The sequence below is a fragment of the Cynara cardunculus genome (genome assembly GCF_001531365.2).
Source record: "Cynara cardunculus var. scolymus isolate 2C chromosome LG 6, CcrdV1, whole genome shotgun sequence".
Classification (NCBI taxonomy): Eukaryota; Viridiplantae; Streptophyta; class Magnoliopsida; order Asterales; family Asteraceae; genus Cynara; species Cynara cardunculus.
This window is the reverse complement of record NC_037533.1, coordinates 15,403,537-15,424,581: the sequence shown is the minus strand read 5'-3', so window position 1 is coordinate 15,424,581 and position 21,045 is coordinate 15,403,537. Positions and strand designations below refer to the sequence as shown.

Below are 21,045 nucleotides of genomic sequence, written 5' to 3'. Positions count from 1 at the left end.
CGTTTAATAATATAATTTTTTTTATAGAGATAATAATCAAGTATTTTGTTATAACTAATGATTATCCTAATTATATTTTAGATTTTTTATATTTAAAAAATGAGATATTTACCCCGTATTTGATTATGTTTATCTATAATTAGCTACACGTATTCAAGACAACTTTAATAAGTTGTACTTGCATACAATTACTTGTTATCTTGAATTTTAAGTAATATGCATCAATAAACATTACTTTATACATAAAAATGATTTTTAAGAGTTATAGAAAATGATATTGCACGATCAAATTTGTTGAACATTTTAAAAGGTCATCAAACTATGTATAAAAAACGTTGAAGGAATCACAAAACTTGTAACGGTGTCAACAAAAATGACACAAAATATGCTGGCAAGGTGTTCGTTGTTGTTGCCCTCCTTCCGAAAATTTTGATGTTAATGTACAAAAGAAGACTTCGGACTAGAAAGAATAGAGGGCCGGTGTTCGCTGAAAACGGGAAAATATCGCAAGGTAAAAGGGTAGTTGTGAGGATATATGTGGAATCTCATATCACTCTCAAAGGCCAGATCGATGCAAATTTTCATAAAGTGTCGAGTGAGGGTTAATTAGGGTATCAGTTTCTAGAGTGACAGACTTTGGTTCTGATATCAATTGATAATATGTGGAACCATCATATCACTCTCTAAAAGAGCTTTTGAGGAGAAAGGAGAGATTTCAACATATATACAAGATAAACGATCTAACGGGCCGTTTACTAAATGCTTACTTGGGTAAGCGCTAACCAAGTTACATCATCTTACCGGATGAATATGTCAATGACCAATAATCTTACCTAGTAAGAGCGAGACAAAAACCGAGAGTCTTACCTAATAAGCGAGGACAATGACTCTTAGCACGAGTCTTTGATGCGTGTTTTTAAATTTTATATGTAACAAGAAATATCAGTCAAGTTTTGTGGAAATACAGTTTTAATTTTTAGGGAATTTTTTATTTAATTTTTTTTTAAATTACGAATTGAATTAAAGGGTATAATAGTCATTTGATCATGAATGAAATTTAATATATTGTCGCAAATTAAAAAGTTGGATGAAATTTAATTGGCGAAAAAGAAAAGGCATAGATGGTAGTGTGAAATAAGTTTGTATTCATTAATGAATTGAATGTGTTTTAATAGCAATCAAAACATAACCAAGTCAACACCCAATCTATGCACTCACATCTCCCTTTCTTTACTTTTATTACCATAATGTTGGAGTGGATCTACCCACTTCTCTCCCAACATGTGTACAGGAACGATCAAATGCAAACCATTTAATTTGGATAAATCGTCTTATATTTATTTGTCGATTTTATTGTTTAATTTTAAGAAATTTTTTCATAAAATTGTTTAATCTTACGAAAATGTTTCATAAAATTTTTTTTTTTTATGAAGTTGTTTCATATATGATTATAAAATTGTTTCATAAAATACTTAATGAAATTTTAATGAAACTGTTTTATGTCTTTCTCTAATATTAAAATAATGAAAATGATAATATCTATGATTAACACCCTCCACAATAAAAATGGTTAATCAACCTCTCATAATTACAAAAAAAAAATGAACAAAATGAAAAATTATGATTGGTTAAATGAGGTTTTCACGGTTTTTACAAATTGAGTGATTTTTATTTGAACGCTCCCTTATATACATACATACATACATACATACATACATACATACATACATACATACATACATACATACATACAGGGTTGGGTTTACGTGATACAAGTTTGTTTTCGTGAAACATGATTTTATACTTGAAACTTCACAACAAAAATGTTGTGAAGATAAAAAAAGTTGAATTTTCACAGCAAAAACATTGTGAAGGTTACATGATTCCAAGTCTCTCTCTCTCTCTCTCTCTCTCTCTCTATATATATATATATATATATATATGTGTGTGTGTGTGTGTGTGNTCTCTCTATATATATATATATATATATATATGTGTGTGTGTGTGTGTGTGTGTGTGTGTTTGTGTGTGTGTGGAGTGATTCATTTGAGAAATGGTAAATATTTGAAAAGTAAAGAAGTGATTTTAGTCTTTCATTTGATCAACATTTATGGCTTTGACTATGAAGCATCAAATAATAGAGTGATAGTTTTGTAACTTTTACAAATAGGTGGCAAAACAAGTTCATATGTGAACCAGTATGATTCACATATGAACTATATGTTCATATGTAAATTACGTAAGTTCATATGTTAATCAATTAGTTAGTTCATATGTGAATCACAAGGGTTCATATTTGAATCAATTAATTGGTTCATATGTGAATTACATGGGTTTACATATGAACATATAATTAATATGTGAATTATACGGGTTCATATATGAATCCGTTTGCCGTCTATTTATAAAAGTTACAAAACTATTCATCTATGACAGTCAAACCTGCAATGTTTAACCAGTCAAATCCGATCTTGATCGTATGAAAAACTAAAATCTTTTTTTTTTATTTCTCTCTTGTATATATATGGAAAAGGTTTGGGGAGACCGCTAGTAAGAAAAAAAAAATCAAAGAACCATAGAAAAACAAATGAAAATGTATATTTAATTAATGTTAAATTAAGGATTGTAAAATTGTCGTAATTTTGTTGTAATTTGTTTCACTTCAATGTATGTTATATCTTATAATTTAGAAATATACGAAAACACACACATATATATATATATAGAGAGAGAGATGTTGGTTATTATACAACCCTTGATGTTTGTGCAACCATTACAACTCACTCTCAACCGTCTATTTCATTTGATTAATATGTGATTTCATAAGAGTTTTGATTGTTTCATAATATAAAGTATTGATCATAATTAATGAACCATATTCATCTTCCATAAATATTCAAATCATAATAAATGAACTCTCATCATTTCCATAAATACATCAATTTATTGGGTTGCATTGGTTGTACAAATGCAGCGGGTTGTATTTGAAACAAACTCTCTCTCTCTCTCTCTATATATATATATATAACTAATTAATTAATTAATGCAAGACCCCTAAATTAAGGGTGGATTAAGACGTGATTTTGTCATTAAGAAACATTGATGGGACTCAATGACATTAATTTTGTTTTAAATTGCTGATTATATATACCAAGTGTTGACTCAAAAACTAGATTATATTTTTAGCCAACCCACCTCCTTGACCACATCATGATTATTAATAATGTAAGGATTTGTCGAAAGCGTTAAGAAGTCGTCAAGGATACGAACATAAAATAACACAGAAATTCAATATTGAAATTTCAAATACATCATTGAACTAATAAACCGACTTTTCAATTAGGTTTTGTTTGGTTTTTTTTTCATTTTTAACTCTTAATTACTACTTATGTTTGATTCGTTCAGACGTTTTGTAATTCAGAATGTTTATTTTTAGAGTTTTTTTTTATCACTTAATAAGGTTTGAATAAATAAGATTTAAACTAATATCTTATTTTTTCTTTTCTGTGATTCTCTTTGGCTAATGTTGCCTTCTCCACCAGGGACATCACCATCCTTTCATCACCCATGTGAAATGCACACCCACACCTTCTCTCTCTGAATATATGTATAACTTTTGTACGTATAGATTAGCTTAGAAGATTAATGTGAAACAAGAACTTCTATCGGTGATTTATCATCTATCAAAAGTATCAATCTTTCCACAAACAAACTCACCGGCAACATTTCATAGCATCAAAAGTCTGAAAGGTATCCAAAAGGTTCTTACTGTTTCCATTTGTTAAGCAATTGTTGAGATGAATTTCGACAATAAAAATTTTATGAAAATCAAGAGAATGTTGCAAAAATGTTTGCACCTGATTTTACAAAAATAAACAGTTGATTCAGATATCAGACTTCAAACGTTTGTCAATTTACAAAAACAAACATTTTTATTGATTTATATTTTAGACTTCAGCACCACCTTTTATTAATCATAAGTGAAATAAGACTTCAGATTTCAACATCTCTTAAAAAACAAATGTCACCTTAGTGTTCATGAGAATATGTGGACTCCTCATATCACTCTTCTAAAGAGTCCTTAGGAAAGGGGGGGGGGGGGCATATATATAGAAGAAACGGTCCAAGTCTAGCCGATGTGAGATGTGAGACTCCAACAGTGTTGTTGTCGTCAAAATGATCACAAACGATGTTACAATGGAGGGGTTTGTGTACCACGAAGGTCTTCACGAAAACAGTTTCTTTATCCCTTAAAGTAGAAGCAAAGTTACATATTATACATCATCCCGAATCCTCAGATCCTACTATTATATGAGATTTACTGTGTTAGTATGTTTATAAAAATATGTCCCAACAACAGTTAAACATATAAATTTGGGCTATTGAAATGTTAATAATAAACGCATTACTTGTCAGATAATTGAAAAGCAACCCGTGTATAATAAGAAAAACAGATATATTTGAATTACATCTGAGGTCTAATGTACCAAAAGGTTCCAAATTATAAACAAAATGCGCCTCGGAAGTCATTCTGAGTCTCCTCAAATACTTATGACATGTAACCACTTGGAAGTGACGCACTGGTTAGGTCTCAGATGATGTAGTGAAATCTCATCTATCTCGGTTTTAAACCTAGGTGCTATTAAAACCCTTGTGGCCATGGAGGTTCACCTGCAATGACTCCAGACCATTCATAGTCACCCCGACATATTACTCAGTGCACGTAAGATGACTCGAAAACCCATAATTACGCAACATTTCTTGTAATATATACTTTTTTTAATCATATTTAACAACATCAGGTATTTAAAATAGAGATTAAAGTGTAAACAGATTAAAATTATACTGATTTTGACATGTTATTCAACTCGAATGTTTTTAACATGTAATAATTGTATTTGTAAACACTTTTGAAAAAGGGAAATAAGCAAGTAGTAGCAAGAAACAAAGATGGCTTTTTCTTTCCATGAAAACCAGGGGAAGCTTTTATAAAGGTAATTCTTTTTCCAGAACTAGAATCACTAAATTCAGAACAACCATGTTGTGGTGATTTGTACCTTTACTTAAAGATGGTGTACATTTAATGTTTTTGGGTGTGGAAGTAAGAGATTGGGCCATCGACCGCTTTCCTGATCCATCATGAGCTTAATGGTTCTTTTTTGACAATAATAAAGGCCCAAAACCATCCATCCGAAAGTGGTACAATAATCTACCCGAGATAATGATTAAGGGGTCGTTTACTAAACGCTTATTCGGGTAAGTGTTTACTTATCGGGTAAGATTTTAATTTATGAAAATGGTATCAAATACAACCCAATAAGCACTAACTGTGGTAAGAGTCGTCACTCTCACTTACCGGGTAAGACTCTCGGTACTTGTCTTTGCTCTTACCGGGTAAGATTTTTGGTACTTACCATATTTTTCTGGTAAGATAATGTTACTTGATAAACGCTTACTTGGGTAAGCGTTTGGTAAATGGACCCTTAATTTTTTGAATATTTTAATTGGGTTGAAGCTATGATGTAGGTAACTAATTTTTGAAAGTTAAAAAAACTGGTCAGAAACTTGATTATTTAAAATGAGAAAAATTAATGGTTTATTTATTTTAAAAAAATAGAAATTTAATCATTAAAAAATGAAAAAATTTATTTGGTTTTTCTGAACTTTTCTTAAATAAATATCTGTAATAAAAAATATAAATTAAAAAAATATATAATTTGACTGAATAATAAATTTACCCTCAAACTTTCTCTCCCCTTTCTTCATTTCATCAACTATTAAATATTTTTTAATTATATAATATTTATAAATAATAAATAAAACAAATAAACTCACACATCCTCCTCACATCTGGTGAAATTTGAACTCCTGACCTCCTAAAAGACGAAAAACTCACATATCGCTAGACCAAAGTTTATTAAATATTTGTTTGTCATAATTAAAGATTGAATTAGCAGTTTAGTAAATTATGACTATCTGTTTATTGAAATGTAAACATTTATTTTAAAACATATGTAATATTTCTCTGTTTACTATTATATGCAAAACAACGACAAATATAAATACTTTTTATTTTACATCATATTGTGATATATATAATATGAGATTCTTTTTTACTCCAAATATATCAGTTAGTAATTAAACTGATAACTCAAGTGACAATCTATCTTACGGTTAATGTTGTTCTGTTAAAAAAGATAATTATATTTCAATGATAATCACGTCCAACTATATTTAAAGATCATATCTATCAGATATAATTTTAGGACCACATATATAATCCTCTGATAATATCCCAACCGTTCCATAAATTCTCTATCTTATATGAATCATAAAGGGCTAAATAACAGTTGGATTATATATATATATATATATATATACACACTAGATTGATAACAAAATACGAGATACATGTCGATTTAACGATTTTAATATTGTTATATTATTTGTTCTTGTTGATATGATACGTTTTATATGGTTTTGAGAAAATAATAATGCTTGTATTTTTGAATAAAATATAAATTTGAAGATATCATAAAACTTTAAAAATATATCGATATTAGTATCAAATTAACTATTAAAAATTCTCGTTTTTCTAATATAATTTTTTAATTCAATTTTTATTGTGATTTAATTTATGTTTAATAATAAAGTAATTTATTTTTTATTTAATAATATAGTTATTTATAAAGATAATAATTAAATATTATGTTATAAGTCAATCATTATCCTAATTACATTTTAGAGTTTTTAGATTTAAAATAAGATATTTATCTACAGTTAGTTATACGAATTAAAAAATGAAGCTTTAATAAGTTGTATTTATTTATAATTTATCTTAAAAATTTAAGTAATATGCATTAATAAACAGTACTTCATACATACAAAATAATTTTTAAGAGTTTTTATCAAATAATTTATAATATAGTATATATATATATANAGGAAAAGAGAAAGGGGTGTGTTTATCCCTTCCTTTGATGGTATATGGTGTTTGTATGTATAATTTCTATCTTTTTAAGACACACACACATATGATATATATATATATATATATATGGGTCTAATCAAATGAGAATTAATTAGTTTGTGGTAACTGTGAGAACCAATATTAACCACAAATCAATAGATAAATTAGAAAATTTATAATTTTGGCAATTTTGAATTATATAGACTTGGGATCACGTGAGACCAGCCTGTTTTCGTGAGATTACTTTTTTACACTTGAAACTTCATAGCAAAACGCTACGAAGATAATATTCACAGTGTTTTTTACTATGAATGTTTGACTTTTTTTTTACTTTCACAATGTTTTCCTGTGAAGTTTAAAGTGTAAAAAATGGTTTCACATGTCTTATGAAAACAGACTAGTCTCACGTGAATCCAACCCATATATATATTATATATATATATATATATATATATATGATGTTGGATATTATAATTATTAATTTAGAAAAGAAAAGGAAAAAGAGAAAGGGGTGTGTTTGTCCCTTCCTTTGATGGTATATGGTGTTTGTATGTATAAATTCTATCTTTTTTAAGGCTTCAACATCTTCCATTCCTCCCACACTTTCTTTCCACCTTTTTAACCTTTTCTATTTCCTTTTTCCTTTTTCCTTTTGTGCTATTTATGTATGTGGTTTTGGACCTTTGTAGGCCCCATATATCAACCACATGCTTCACTTCAATCTCATTTATCATGTCATTCACTTGGAAATTTCAAAAATAAATAATATATATATATATAAGGTTGAGTTCACGTGAGACCCATAGTTTTTCGTGAGACCCGTAAGACCAATTTATGTTTATTGATCAAATTTATAAGCTAATGATCTAATGGTCTAAAGTTGGACAGTGACAATTTTGTAATTATTGAGAAGTCTCGTGGCAATTTTGTGATTATGAATGTTCAGATTGGAGATCTAATCCAAGGGTTGAGAATTGGTTTTACATGTCTCACATAATCCCAAATATATATATGTATATATATATATATATATATATATATATATAACTGACTCACATCTTATGAATTTATTTGATCGTCTTCTTTTGTTTATCAAGTTTGTATGGTGACGGATTGACGTTTTATGTTTTTTTTGCCAACTATTCATTAATATGTTTTTCTATCTCTTGCAACATGCTATTGAACCGACAACCATTTTTGCTAGATCATACTCTAATTATTTGTCTACAGCTCACAATATTGAATCTGTGATATTAATCTATGTTTCATGAACCCTCTTCTGGGTTTTTCTTAACCCATGCTTGCTCCAATTTCATCTCATGACCTAAACTAAATCTCGAGGCTACTTGAAGTCAATGTTGGGAAAACTGACGTTTCCAACAACACACACAGTGAGCAATAATATAAAGAAAAGACTCGAAAACTTACCTGGACACTTTAAAACCAGAGAAAAACCATAAGTTTCTACAGAGAAAATCCATTATATGGAAAAACTGTACAGTCACACAATTCTTATCTCTCAAACATTTCCCACTAGTTCTCACACTCTCAAAAATTAAACTCAGGGGTTGTTTGTTTACCTCTTAATAGTTCCATTAAGAGGCAATATCTGAATCGTTAAAAGGTGAATCTTGTTTGGCAAAAAAAAAGTGTCTCTTAGTGGTTCTAAAACCCTCTGAATGATTTTGTATCCTGAGTCTCCCTTAACTATTAAGAGCCCTAATTTCATTGTAAACAAATTACCAAACAATTATATTTCATTTTGTACTATATCATGAGAACCTCTTAATCATTCTGACCACTTAATGATTCTGCACAAAACCATTCAGCAACTGCCAAACAACCACTTACACCTTTCTACTCTCTAAAACAATACAAAAAAACAAGAAACAATAAAACGTATTTAAACGTATTTTAGAGACAAACCTTTTGTATTTATCTTTTATTTTAATCAAATAATGACATCATAAATATTTGTTGAGTTTAATCATATTACACAAATGTGTTTCTATCTACTATTCAAAGAATTATAAAAGTTGAATTACATTTTGTCTTGTTTTAATAATAGCAAAAATAATATTTAATTAATTAATTATTTATTTATTTAGGAGAAAACATATGGTGGATAGTGGTCCGTGACCTAAGAATGCTCCACCAGGGGCGGCAGTGGCCGATCTCAAACATTATAAAATAAACGACTCTGATTTTATTTGAAAATAAAGCGTTTGATGGAACATGTTCCTTACACTACATGTCATTTATTCTCACTAAACCCCCCGACACCATTTACATTTTTTATTCTCATAATTACTTTTATTTTTATTTTTATCATAAATGTCTCGACTAACTTGTAATCTTAGGTCTCTGAAGAAGAACCAGAAAAATCCTTACAGGACTCGAACCGGTGATCTTTAAAGAAAATCGTTAAAGACCCAAATTTTATTGTCAAGTTGAACCAACTCCATTAGAAGTCTGTTTGTTAGTAGCTTAACAGACTCACAACTTATTCAGTCAGTTATACATGATTATTTAGTAGTGACTTAATGATATCGAAACATATTTATTTTGTAAGTTTCTAGGGAAAGCTTTATGTAGAAAACCAATTTTTCCTAAACATGTCTCTCCCAATTAGAAACAGGTTCCTTTCATCTAAAAAAAAGACTTACCCCAACAAAACTATACAGACAGACAAATTAATCTATACATAACCAAGATGCCCCTCTTATCTTTTTACATAAGAAATGAACTTACACTAAACTATATTTTTGTTTTTTTATAGCATATAAAAGTTAGATTTTTTTTTGATAAATCGGATATTAAAGAGGTGTTTGGGATTGCTTATTTAAAACAACTTATACTTTTCTATAAAAGTCCTTATCAACTTGTTATAAGTTAGAATGGTTTAACTTCTTCAAAAACTCCTTATTACTAGTTTGACAAAATGTTTATTACCGGTACCACACCGAAATAAGTCAATAAGTTATTTTTATAAATAATCTCACACATCCCCTCAAAATGTAAGAGTAGTTAATAGTTATAGATTTGTTTGTTTATTTTTAATTAAGGAATGGTTGGGATGTCCATGTGGTATACAATAGCGAATGAGATTTGGTATCTACAATAATAAACAAACCCCGTTTAGATCTCAATTTTCATAATAAAATAACGATTCATTTCCATGCCTCTTTTTCCTTCTTTTTAATTATGGGAAAATCCATATTAAATCTTTCACTTAATTCTTTTTTATTAAATTAAACCAAAAGAAACTGGTAAATTTTACGTTAAATCGCACCTAAAAATGGTAATACATACGTAGCTTTTTCCTGTAACCGATTAAATCGGTCGACGCTTTTATGATAAAATCTTGAATTAAATTATCTTGAAAATCATATTTGCAAGCACTACATTTATAATTATGATAATATTAGTTCATATATGAGTTACACGGGTTTATATGTGAATCAGTTAAAATAGTTCATATGTGAATTACATATATGAACCCGTTTACCGCTTATTTGTAAAAGTTACGAAACTACCACCTCTATTTTTTGCATAGCTGCAATTTTTAACCAGTCAAATTCGATCTTGACCGTATGAAGGACTAGGATCACTTATTTAATTCTCAATATTTACTACTTCTCAAAATAACCTTTGCCTATATATATATCTCTCTCTCCCTCTCTCTGTATCTATCTATATATATATATATATATATAATATATATATATAATATATATATATATATAATATATATATAATATATATATATATATATATATATATATAGATAGATACAGATAGAGAGAGAGATACGCATGATCAAACAAGGATGATACTCATTTAAAAGAACATAAAAACGGGCGAATCACGTGCAAAATCACACATTATTTTACATTAATGGTAAAAAAAAGTTTCCGGGCTGACTTGTGGGTGCTTCTTCAGGTCGCCGGGCAAGGTCGTCTGAATCATATGTGATTTTGTATGTGATGTTAGTATAAAATCACATATGATTCATCTGTTTTCGTGTTCCTTTAAATAGATATAATTATCGTTTGATTCCCCCCCCCCTCTCTCTCTCTCTCTCTCTCTCTCTCTCTATATATATATATATATATATATATATATATATATATATATACCAAGTTATCAACATCATCCATTTTTACCCCCAACATCTCTTAAATGACATCTCTAAAGATATAAAAGTAGATTGTTGAGTCTGAAATGTGTTTGGTTTTGGTTTTGTAGTAAAAGGAAGTGTTAAATTTGTGAGTAGAGAGACATGTAGCCTGTCTTTGTCTCTGGTTCAACTCCAAATCCCATTAGTTATAAGCCTAAAATATAGTAACATGGGGATGACCCTCCCCTTTGGGTGGTCACCACCCTAATACTATTACATTTTATGGTCATTGGACCACCTCTCCTTTGGCTTATATAACCTACCATAGCTTTTATTTAAACAAAAACACACTACTCCCACTGGACCATTAATCGTATGGTTTCCATATGTTTTATCTCTCTACCTTTTAAGATGTCTAGATGTCGACCCTTCTCTATGAAACCAACCTAGACTAAAGGACTGTTTACCAACACGAATCAAGTAAAAAGCTAACTGTGTAAGACTGTGGTCTGAATCAACTCTAATCACTGCCTCAGTAAAAGGGTAACTTTTAAAACCCGCTTTTTTATTTGGATGAAATTAAGAGCGGAAGAATTTACCGTGGTTGATGAACCGCTAGATGTTAGTTAGAAAGAACACATCCTGATGAAAAGATAAAAGTAAAAAAGGGGTTAGATGAAAAAAAGTAAAAAAGTGAAAAAAATATATATAGATGGTGTCATGGAACAATATGTCTAGTGCTGACAGTTACTTCCAATGCAAACTATAACTCAAAACATGCAAGAAAAGGGTACCAAACCCCAAGATTAGCATCCACAAAGCTAACTGCCAAAACACCTTTAATTTTCACAACAGAAAAGCAAAACAAACAATACCCAAATTTCACCTTTTACTGGCTGGTAACTTTCAAAACATTATGGAGTTCAAATGCAACTAATCTGATTAAGACCTGTTATAAACAACCCCTATACTTTTTGTTTCTAACTACAGATTTTATACATTTTCCGGTTATCAATATGTATTGTCTAGCTGATATGAGATTCTATACACGACGTCAAGCTGACATGAGATTCAGTATATTTTATCTAACTGATGTGAGATTCCAACGCTAGTTATTAATTTATTATGTGTAATGGATTGATATGCCAAAGGAATTATATCCACTGAGTGTGGTTCAAGTATTCTTCTTGAAAAGATTAGTAAGAAAAATATAAAAAAATGGAAGTGCGCTTGGATCCAGATCTCTTCAACTGTAATTCTTGTATAAACAAAACATGGGGTTCCTCCCTCAACAATCCCCATAAAACACACATCTCTTCTCTTCTCTTCTCTTCTCTTCTCTTCTTCTCTCCTAACAGGAGCAATGCCTGCACAGCCTAAAGTCTTCTCTTTCACCTTTCTTCTTTCCATTAACTTCTTCTTTCTTCATACCTGCTACTCCATTGATTTACAGGGTCAAGCTCTTCTAAAATGGAAAAACACATTAAACAGCTCCACAGATGTGTTGAAATCTTGGAATCCTTCAGACCCAAATCCTTGCAATTGGTTTGGGATTCGTTGCAATTCAAATGGAGATGTGATCACCATAGATTTAAACTCTCTGGATATACAAGGACCGTTGCCTTCAAACTTACAGCCTCTTAAGTTTTTGAATTCCCTCATTCTTTCATCCACCAATCTCACTGGTACACTTCCTAAAGAGTTGGGAGATTATCTTGAGCTTACGGTTATCGATATATCTGATAATTCGATTACTGGTTCAATCCCACCGGAGATTTGCAGGCTCACCAAGCTCCAAACTTTGTCTCTTAATACCAACTTTCTTGAAGGTGAAATCCCTTTGGATATTGGGAATCTTTCCAGACTTAAAAAATTGATGCTTTTTGATAATCAGTTGAGTGGTGAGATCCCAAAGAGTATAGGAAGGTTGGGAAGTCTTGAAGTTATTAGAGCTGGTGGAAACAAGAATCTAAAAGGAGAGTTGCCGGAGGAGATTGGAAACTGTAGTAGTTTAGTGATGTTGGGTCTTGCAGAAACCAGCATTTCCGGCAGTCTCCCGGCGACCATTGGAAAGCTGAAACGAGTTCAGACAATAGCGATGTACACATCGCTATTGTCGGGTCCAATTCCGGATGAAATTGGGAATTGCAGTGAGCTGAGGAACCTTTACTTGTACCAGAACTCGATTACTGGTTCGATCCCAACGAAAATAGGGGAGCTTCAAAAGCTTGAGAGTGTGCTATTATGGCAGAACAGTTTGGTGGGGACAATTCCGGCCGAGCTCGGAAGGTGCACTGAGCTTATGACGATTGATTTATCAGAAAACTCATTAACAGGAAAGATTCCCACAAGTTTTGGAGGGCTATTGAAGCTTCACGAGCTTCAGTTGTCCGTAAACAAATTATCAGGTATCATACCACCGGATATCACAAACTGCACTGCTCTGACTCATCTGGAAGTTGATAACAATCAACTCACCGGTGAGATTCCGATTTCGATCGGGAAATTACAGAGCATGACTCTGTTTTTTGGCTGGCAGAATAATCTAACAGGCAACATTCCAGAGTCTTTATCCCAATGTGAGAATCTTCAAGCTCTTGATCTTTCTTATAACCAACTTTCTGGTACAATACCACGACAAATCTTTTCACTCCGAAATCTCACAAAACTACTGTTGCTTTCTAATGATTTGTCGGGTTTTATCCCATCCGACATTGGAAGCTGCACAAATTTGTATAGATTCAGAGTCAATGATAATAGACTTTCGGGTACTGTTCCATCAGAGATAGGGAATCTAAAGAATTTGAATTTTCTTGATATGAGCAACAACAAGTTCGTGGGAGAGATTCCTCCATCGATTTTAGGATGTGGGAATCTTGAGTTTCTTGATCTCCATTCAAATGGGTTCACCGGAGTTTTCCCTGAGACACTTCCTAAAAGCTTACAGTTTGTAGATATGTCAGACAATCGGCTTATTGGTTTGTTGACTCCTAACGTTGGTTTGTTAACCGAATTAACGAAACTTAATTTGGGAAAGAATCAACTTTCTGGAGAAATTCCAGGGGAGATCAGTTCTTGCAGTAAGCTACAGTTACTAGATCTCGGAAAAAATGGTTTCTCAGGTGAGATTCCAAAACAATTGGGTCAAATTCCGTCGCTTGAAATCTCTTTGAATCTTAGTTGCAACCAGTTCGTAGGTGAAATACCATCGGAGTTTATGGGCCTTAGTAAACTAGCAAGTCTAGACCTATCCCATAACAAGATTACCGGTAAACTAGACATCCTCACAGACCTTCAAAACCTAGTTTCCCTCAATGTCTCATTCAATGACTTCTCCGGCGAATTGCCAAACACTCCGTTTTTCCGAAACCTCCCTGCTTCCGATATATCGGGAAACCAAGATCTTTACATTTCTGGAGCAGTCATCACTCCAGCTGACAAAATGGGCTCTACTGGCCATGCCAGGTCATCAGCAAAACTTGCCATGTCAATCCTAGTCAGCATTAGTGCAATACTGGTCCTACTAGGAATCTACACATTGGTCAGATCGCGTTTGGCGAACAAAGAAGTAATAAGCCAAACATGGGAAATGACATTTTATCAGAAGATGGAAGTTTATGTTGAAGATATAGTTCATGATCTAACATCAGCAAACGTTATTGGCACCGGGAGCTCTGGAGTTGTATATAAAGTGACAACATCAAATGGGGAAACTATGGCTGTGAAGAAGATGTGGTCAACAGAAGAGTCTGGAGCTTTTAGCTCTGAAATTGAGACACTGGGTTCGATACGACACAAAAACATTGTTCGTTTGTTGGGATGGGGTTCGAACCAGACGATCAAGCTTCTGTTTTACGATTATTATCCTAATGGAAGCCTGAGTTCGCTCCTTCATGGTGCTGGGAAACGTGGAGCAGAATGGGAGGCTAGGTACGACGTAGTCCTAGGTGTGGCCCACGCTCTCGCGTACCTACACCATGATTGCATGCCTGCTATTTTACATGGAGATGTAAAAGCCATGAATGTGCTATTGGGTCCTAACCTACAACCTTATCTTGGCGATTTCGGGCTAGCTAGACTTGTTACCAAAGGTCAAAATGATACAACGAAACAAAGCCAGAGACCTCAGCTAGCTGGTTCTTACGGATATATGGCTCCTGGTAATCAACCATACACCCTTTTTACCTCTCTTTTTGGGGTTTCATGAAAACACTCGCTTTGTCCTTAAAGTAGAGGTCAAGTTTGCATACATTTTGCCTCTTCCATACCGACAGACCCCACTTCCGGGTGAAATATACTGGGTTGGTTTGATTTGGTTGACCTCTCTTTTCGGCTTATGTCAATTTCAGTTGTTTCAATTATTTATTCTGATTGGATATTGGTTTCTATAATTTCATCAGAACATGCTTCGGCGCAACGTATCACTGAAAAGAGTGATGTGTACAGCTTCGGAGTGGTCCTTTTGGAGGTCTTGACAGGAAGGCATCCACTAGATCCAACTTTGCCAGGGGGAGCACACTTGGTCCAATGGGTACGGGACCACTTGCATGGTAAGCGGGACCCAGTTGACATCCTTGATCCGAAGCTCAGAGGAAGAGCCGACCCTCAGATGCACGAAATGCTCCAGACACTAGCAGTATCGTTTCTCTGTGTCAGCCCACGTCCCAATGATCGCCCAATCATGAATGACGTAGTGGCAATGCTCAAGGAGATCCGCCACGAGGATACCATGAGGTCAGACACAGAGTTAAAAGGGAAACTATTGGTTCATCCTCCATCCGCGGACCCCACTAGAACGATGGTTTTACAAGGTTCCTCTAACTGTTCATATGCGTTCTCAGATGACTCAAACTAACCGTTATTCGGTGAAGAAATGCCTTATATAGCATCTTAGAGCAGATTTGTACTAAATATAGCAAAAAATGTACAAATTGTGTACTAGTTAATGAGGAGGTTGTAAAATAGGATTAAAAGTGTGAATGAAGTGAGATGACCCAAATGTCTGTGTGTTGGGTACTCAGGGGAAGTGTATGGTTTGATTTGGATCTAAATAATTAGAAGTTAATGCAAATAATCTGGTGTCTCTATCTACATCAAGGCATATTGCACATGGTCCCAGGCTCCTAATATCACGTGTCCATGTGAACTTTACAGGCTTACAGCAAAGCAATAAGTATTATAAAAAGGCTTAAAACTTTGTAAACAGGATACATACAAAACAAACACCATGAGACACAGATGGGTATTGGCGATTGCTTCATGTCGTTTTTATTCAACTTGGAAGCAACTACCATATTCATATTGAAGATGGTCTATCCCTTTTTTGAAAATGAGTGACCCGGTGTAAAGCAACACATTGGTCCAATAACTTTGAATCTAACTAAAAACCATGGTGGAAGTTATTAGTAGCACAAAAGTTGAGGCTTATATCCCATTTTCTATCCATGTAGGACGAGTTGTTACACCATGCTTCGCCTAAACAAATCCCATGGCAAGTCGCTATTGTAGGCTTCACCCATAGTTTGAGGTAAATATCTCAGTGGCTACAAGCGCATACGTAGATGTCAAGATTCGAACCCGGGTTGATTTTTATCATCCCTTTATCTTTATCCCCACGCTACTACCCTTGTGGTTAAGATTGCCTATCCTTTGTGATACTGATAAACATCAATTACATTCTCATGATAAGCTAGAGGTAGGGGCTGTTTTTTCTTTTCCTTTGAGCCATGTATGAATTAAAGCTCATTGAACTGTATGTATAGATTTAGATAAATTGATGTTGGTTTTTATGATGAATAAATTGTCTGAATGGCAAAAATGACCATTTTACCCTCGATCAAGATTGCGTGTTCATTTAAAATGATTGTTCGATAAATATGTTAATTCTGAATGAAAAAAATATATATCAATTTAACAACTATTTAAATAAAGATAATTTGATCTGACGTAATGATACAAATTCAATGATATTTCACAATTACATTAGTTTCTAGGGACCGGTCCAAATAAAAAAACTAAATATTATGAGGATGTAATAACGGAAGATTAAAGGAAGGTTCATATGTGAATCATTTAAAAATTCTGAAAATGATCTCTTTAAAGATGCGTGTATGAACCAACGTTACAGATAATTCATATGGGTTCGTATATATGGATCTTCAAATGGATTTTCTTAATGATTCACATATGAACATTCCCTTGACAATTTAGCCTTCTACCATCCAAAAAGAATCTATTTAGCTTTCTTATTTGAACCTCCCATTTAGTACCTAAATATAATTAAAATACATAGGTATGTAAACCTGTAAAAACAAAAAGATATTGAAGACACTAAACACTTTTATAAGAAAACTCGTGAACGTTATTCAGGTACATGTATCTTTAGAATAATTGCGGATGCAATAATAAAGGGAAAAAATGTGGTTTTCTTAGGGGCCGATTACCAAAACGCTTACCCAGTAAGTTGTTACTGATAAGAGTCAAACACTCTAACTTACTTTACTGAGTAAGATTGTACTTCATCAAAACGGTATCGTATGCAACAATTTACCCGGTAAACACTTACTGGGTAAGAGTCGTCACCCTCGTTTACCGAGTAAGACTCTCCATCCTTATCAATTTATCATTGCTCTTGTTGGGTAAGATTTCCCCCCTTGCCATGATCCGGTAAGGTAAATGATCCGGTAAGCGCTTACAGGGTAAGCATTTAGTAAACGGCCCCTTACTTTTCTAAGAACATAAGTAGAGCTCCTACAGCTCGTTTTTGTAGCCTATTTGGTTGCAATCACAGGAAATCTAAGTCATCAAGAGAAATTGGGTGTCATCTTATTGGCATTAAATAGATGAAACACTAGCAGACTAGGCATAGAGTGGGTAAATTAAATAAGATTTCAATGACTGAGATCTAGGCCAACAAGAAACAGGGCTTTAAACCATCATTCAATTAGCAGTAAATGACCAAACCACAGGTTTATAGATTGCAGGTTCCACAAGCAATAGAACAGATCTTCCGTTTAAAACCGATAGGGTAATAAATAAATGGATCCCACCAACACTAATGGTAGATACTAGAGATCTAAAGTACAACATAAAGTTATGGTGCATTTTACAAAATTAAGTGGCACCAACTAGTTATTTTTAGGCTGTATCAAAGGAAAAAATCACTTTGGACCGGATAGTACGAAACTGGAAGGACAAGAGAACATCACCGGACTGGACTAATTTGTCTAGTGTTTGGCACGACTAGGACCGAACAGAACTGGCCTGGACAAGTTGTCCCTAAATGTTGTTTAAATGATTTTATATGGTGGTTATTGGTGGTGGGTGGAAGAGGAGATGGTCGGCAGTGGTGGTCAGTGGCGGACCGTGGTTGAAGGACGTGGAGATGGTGGTCGGTGGTGGTGGTGGCGGCCGTATTGCTATACTCATTTTAACTAAATATTCAACCAATGATCAAATTCACATGTCAATGTTTCGTTGTGTTGAAAAGGTAAGTGGAGTTTAATTGCCTAAGCGGATATTAAGCAAATGCTTAAGTAGATATAAGGAGCTCATATACGTACATAAATTGTAGTTACTTTTAGACATGAAGATTAAAATTTTGATGCTATATTATTTTGATACAATTATTGGTACCAGAAAAATTCTCTTTGAAGTTGAAGAAAACGGATTGATGAACAAAAGATGACTGAAGCAGATAGTATGCTTCAATCTTTTGAAACAATTCAAGAAGTAGTTGCTACCGGTTCGTGAATTAAGTGTTATCAATCGTTCAATGTAATTGAGATTTACACATGATATAAGGGATTTAAGTTAAACTATAATACGAGTTAGGAGGTGCGTACTATGATGTAACTTGAACCCCAAACTGCCTAAGGCCACTGAATGGCAGGGTCAAGGGTGTTGAAAGAGTCCCACATCAGCTAGGCTTGAACCATTTCTCTTTTATACATGTTGGGACCTCTTCCTTTTTCCAAAAAAATGTTGGAACCTCTTCTATCCTTAAGGGCTCATTTGGATACAGGGATTTCATATATTCTCACATGATATCATATTAGGGTTATAACAATTTTTCTGTGCGAATTTGAATTCTACCCAAGTAAATTTCGATAAACCCGAGGCTGTAATTGGATCGTCACGATACCCTAGATATAACACCATCTTACACATGCGAATAGAGGAATGTTGCACAACTAGAAGCAATCACAGAATAAGAGCTTACTTGCTTCGTACCTTTGACCCCAACTTGATGAACACCATCTCAAGGGAGAAAATGCTTCCCACATGCAATATACACAGTGATCGGTCCTTGAAGCAAACTTGGTAATTCAATAACTGCTTAAACATAACAGCGTGGAAAACGAATCAGAATTTTAGTGGGGATTTTAAATTTTTAATTGAAGTTTACTCGATCCAAAACCTAAAAGTTTTGAAGTCAATATGAAGATATAAAACAGAACCCTAAAAACGGTTAAATGTAGGGATTATACCTAACTCAACACATATTATTAAAATACTTGTCGATTTCTTATCCGAAAGTAAACCAATCCTCCAATTCTTCCCAGCATTTCAGTGAATTAGGGTTGTAAAAAATTTACGCATTTCATAATTCTCGGAATCCTTTACACATGGAGAAGAATGGCCAATTTCGATGGAATTTGAGCATCTATGAATGCTCCGAAGAGCGTTCTCTGGTTGTCTGTAATCTCGGCGATCCACTGAACCGATTCTCACGTTAAGAAGTTGACACAAAAACCTCGAGTTTTCATGGCAACATATGTAGATCTTTAGGAATAAACAAATAAGAATTTACCAGGCTTAAAGAAGACTGAAGTTTGAACGCAGAGCTGTGGATGATTTCCCCTGCAAGAGATGCCTGCCATTTTGGCCTCGAATTCGAGCAAACGAGCTAGAAAAAGATGGCGGTAAATTCATATTGGCATGAATGTATTTTCTATTTTAGCCCCTTGTAGTTTCGTGATTGGCAAAAGTCTCCTTAGAGTTCTAAATATGATCAAACTACCCCAGCTTTGTTCATATCTCGTGACAACCGGTCTTATCGGTTATAGATTAGAAAGAATCCATTATTTGGGGGGAGGGGGGTGGAGTTGATTATTGACAACTTCAACCGGTCCCGCAGAGAACACGCCTCCAAAGACATCAATATAATGAGACAATTTTTGGCTCATTTAGCGGTTAAGACTAGCGGAGGGACCCTGTCTGTATTTGGACAAAGTGATCTCATCCTTTGTCAACGGAATTACACAAAAGATCCATTATTAGTATAGTTTTAATTTTATTAATAGAAGAAATATAATAAGCAGTTATAATTATAAGTTTTTTTATAAAACATAAAGTGGTAAAGGTGTACTGTAAACATAAAAAGGAAGGAAAGAATATATATATGATCTTATATGTTTACGTTTTCATTTTAAGGTTTTTGTTGACTAAGAGGCCGTTTACTAATTTTTTTGGTTAAGTGCTGATTCGGGTAAGAGGTCTGACTGGAGTAAGTGCAAATTAGATTTTCTTGTTTACCAAACATTTTGTATTAAGTGTTGATTGAGTAAAATACAAATCGAAGACAAAATGAAGCCAACGATACCTGAAGCAAGCTGTCGCACCAGTTTATATGAAGAAGAGTGCACCGATTTAGGGTTTTAGATGGAGAGGGTAGATAAGAAATACATGCCTCTTACCACGGTAAGATTGATTTTTTTTTTTTTTTTGCCTGACCCCAGTAAGAGTACGGTCAGAGGCAGATTGATTTTGTTTTTAAGTAAACACCTTTACCTCTTATCCAAGTAAGCATCTCTTAATGGGTAAGAGGTGGTAAGAGATTAGTAAACGGATAAGCAAATTGATTTTGTTTTTAAGTAAACACTTTTACCTCTTACACTTTTACCCCACACACGAGAGACTTTTTGAATTCCAACATTGTTGTTGGGTACGCACT

At 33.2% G+C, this 21,045-nt stretch overlaps 1 protein-coding gene across 1 annotated transcript; it reads left to right on the top strand.

The window, feature by feature from the left end:
* The first annotated feature begins 12,453 nt into the window (after positions 1–12,453).
* On the top strand, positions 12,454–16,181 carry LOC112514181 (LRR receptor-like serine/threonine-protein kinase). The gene is made up of 2 exons (XM_025120512.1): positions 12,454–15,250; positions 15,491–16,181. Exons 1-2 carry the CDS (start codon positions 12,454–12,456, stop codon positions 15,943–15,945), a joined length of 3,252 nt encoding a protein of 1,083 aa, XP_024976280.1. The 3' UTR covers positions 15,946–16,181.
* The last annotated feature ends 4,864 nt before the right edge of the window (positions 16,182–21,045 follow it).

What these genes read in the sequence shown, in the direction of transcription:
- LOC112514181 (XM_025120512.1), top strand. Translation starts at nt 12,454, where the DNA reads ATGCCTGCACAGCCTAAAGTCTTCTCTTTCACCTTTCTTCTTTCCATT. An exon ending in TTACGGATATATGGCTCCTG is followed by an intron (nt 15,251 to 15,490) that starts GTAATCAACCAT and finishes TAATTTCATCAG; the next exon opens with AACATGCTTCGGCGCAACGT.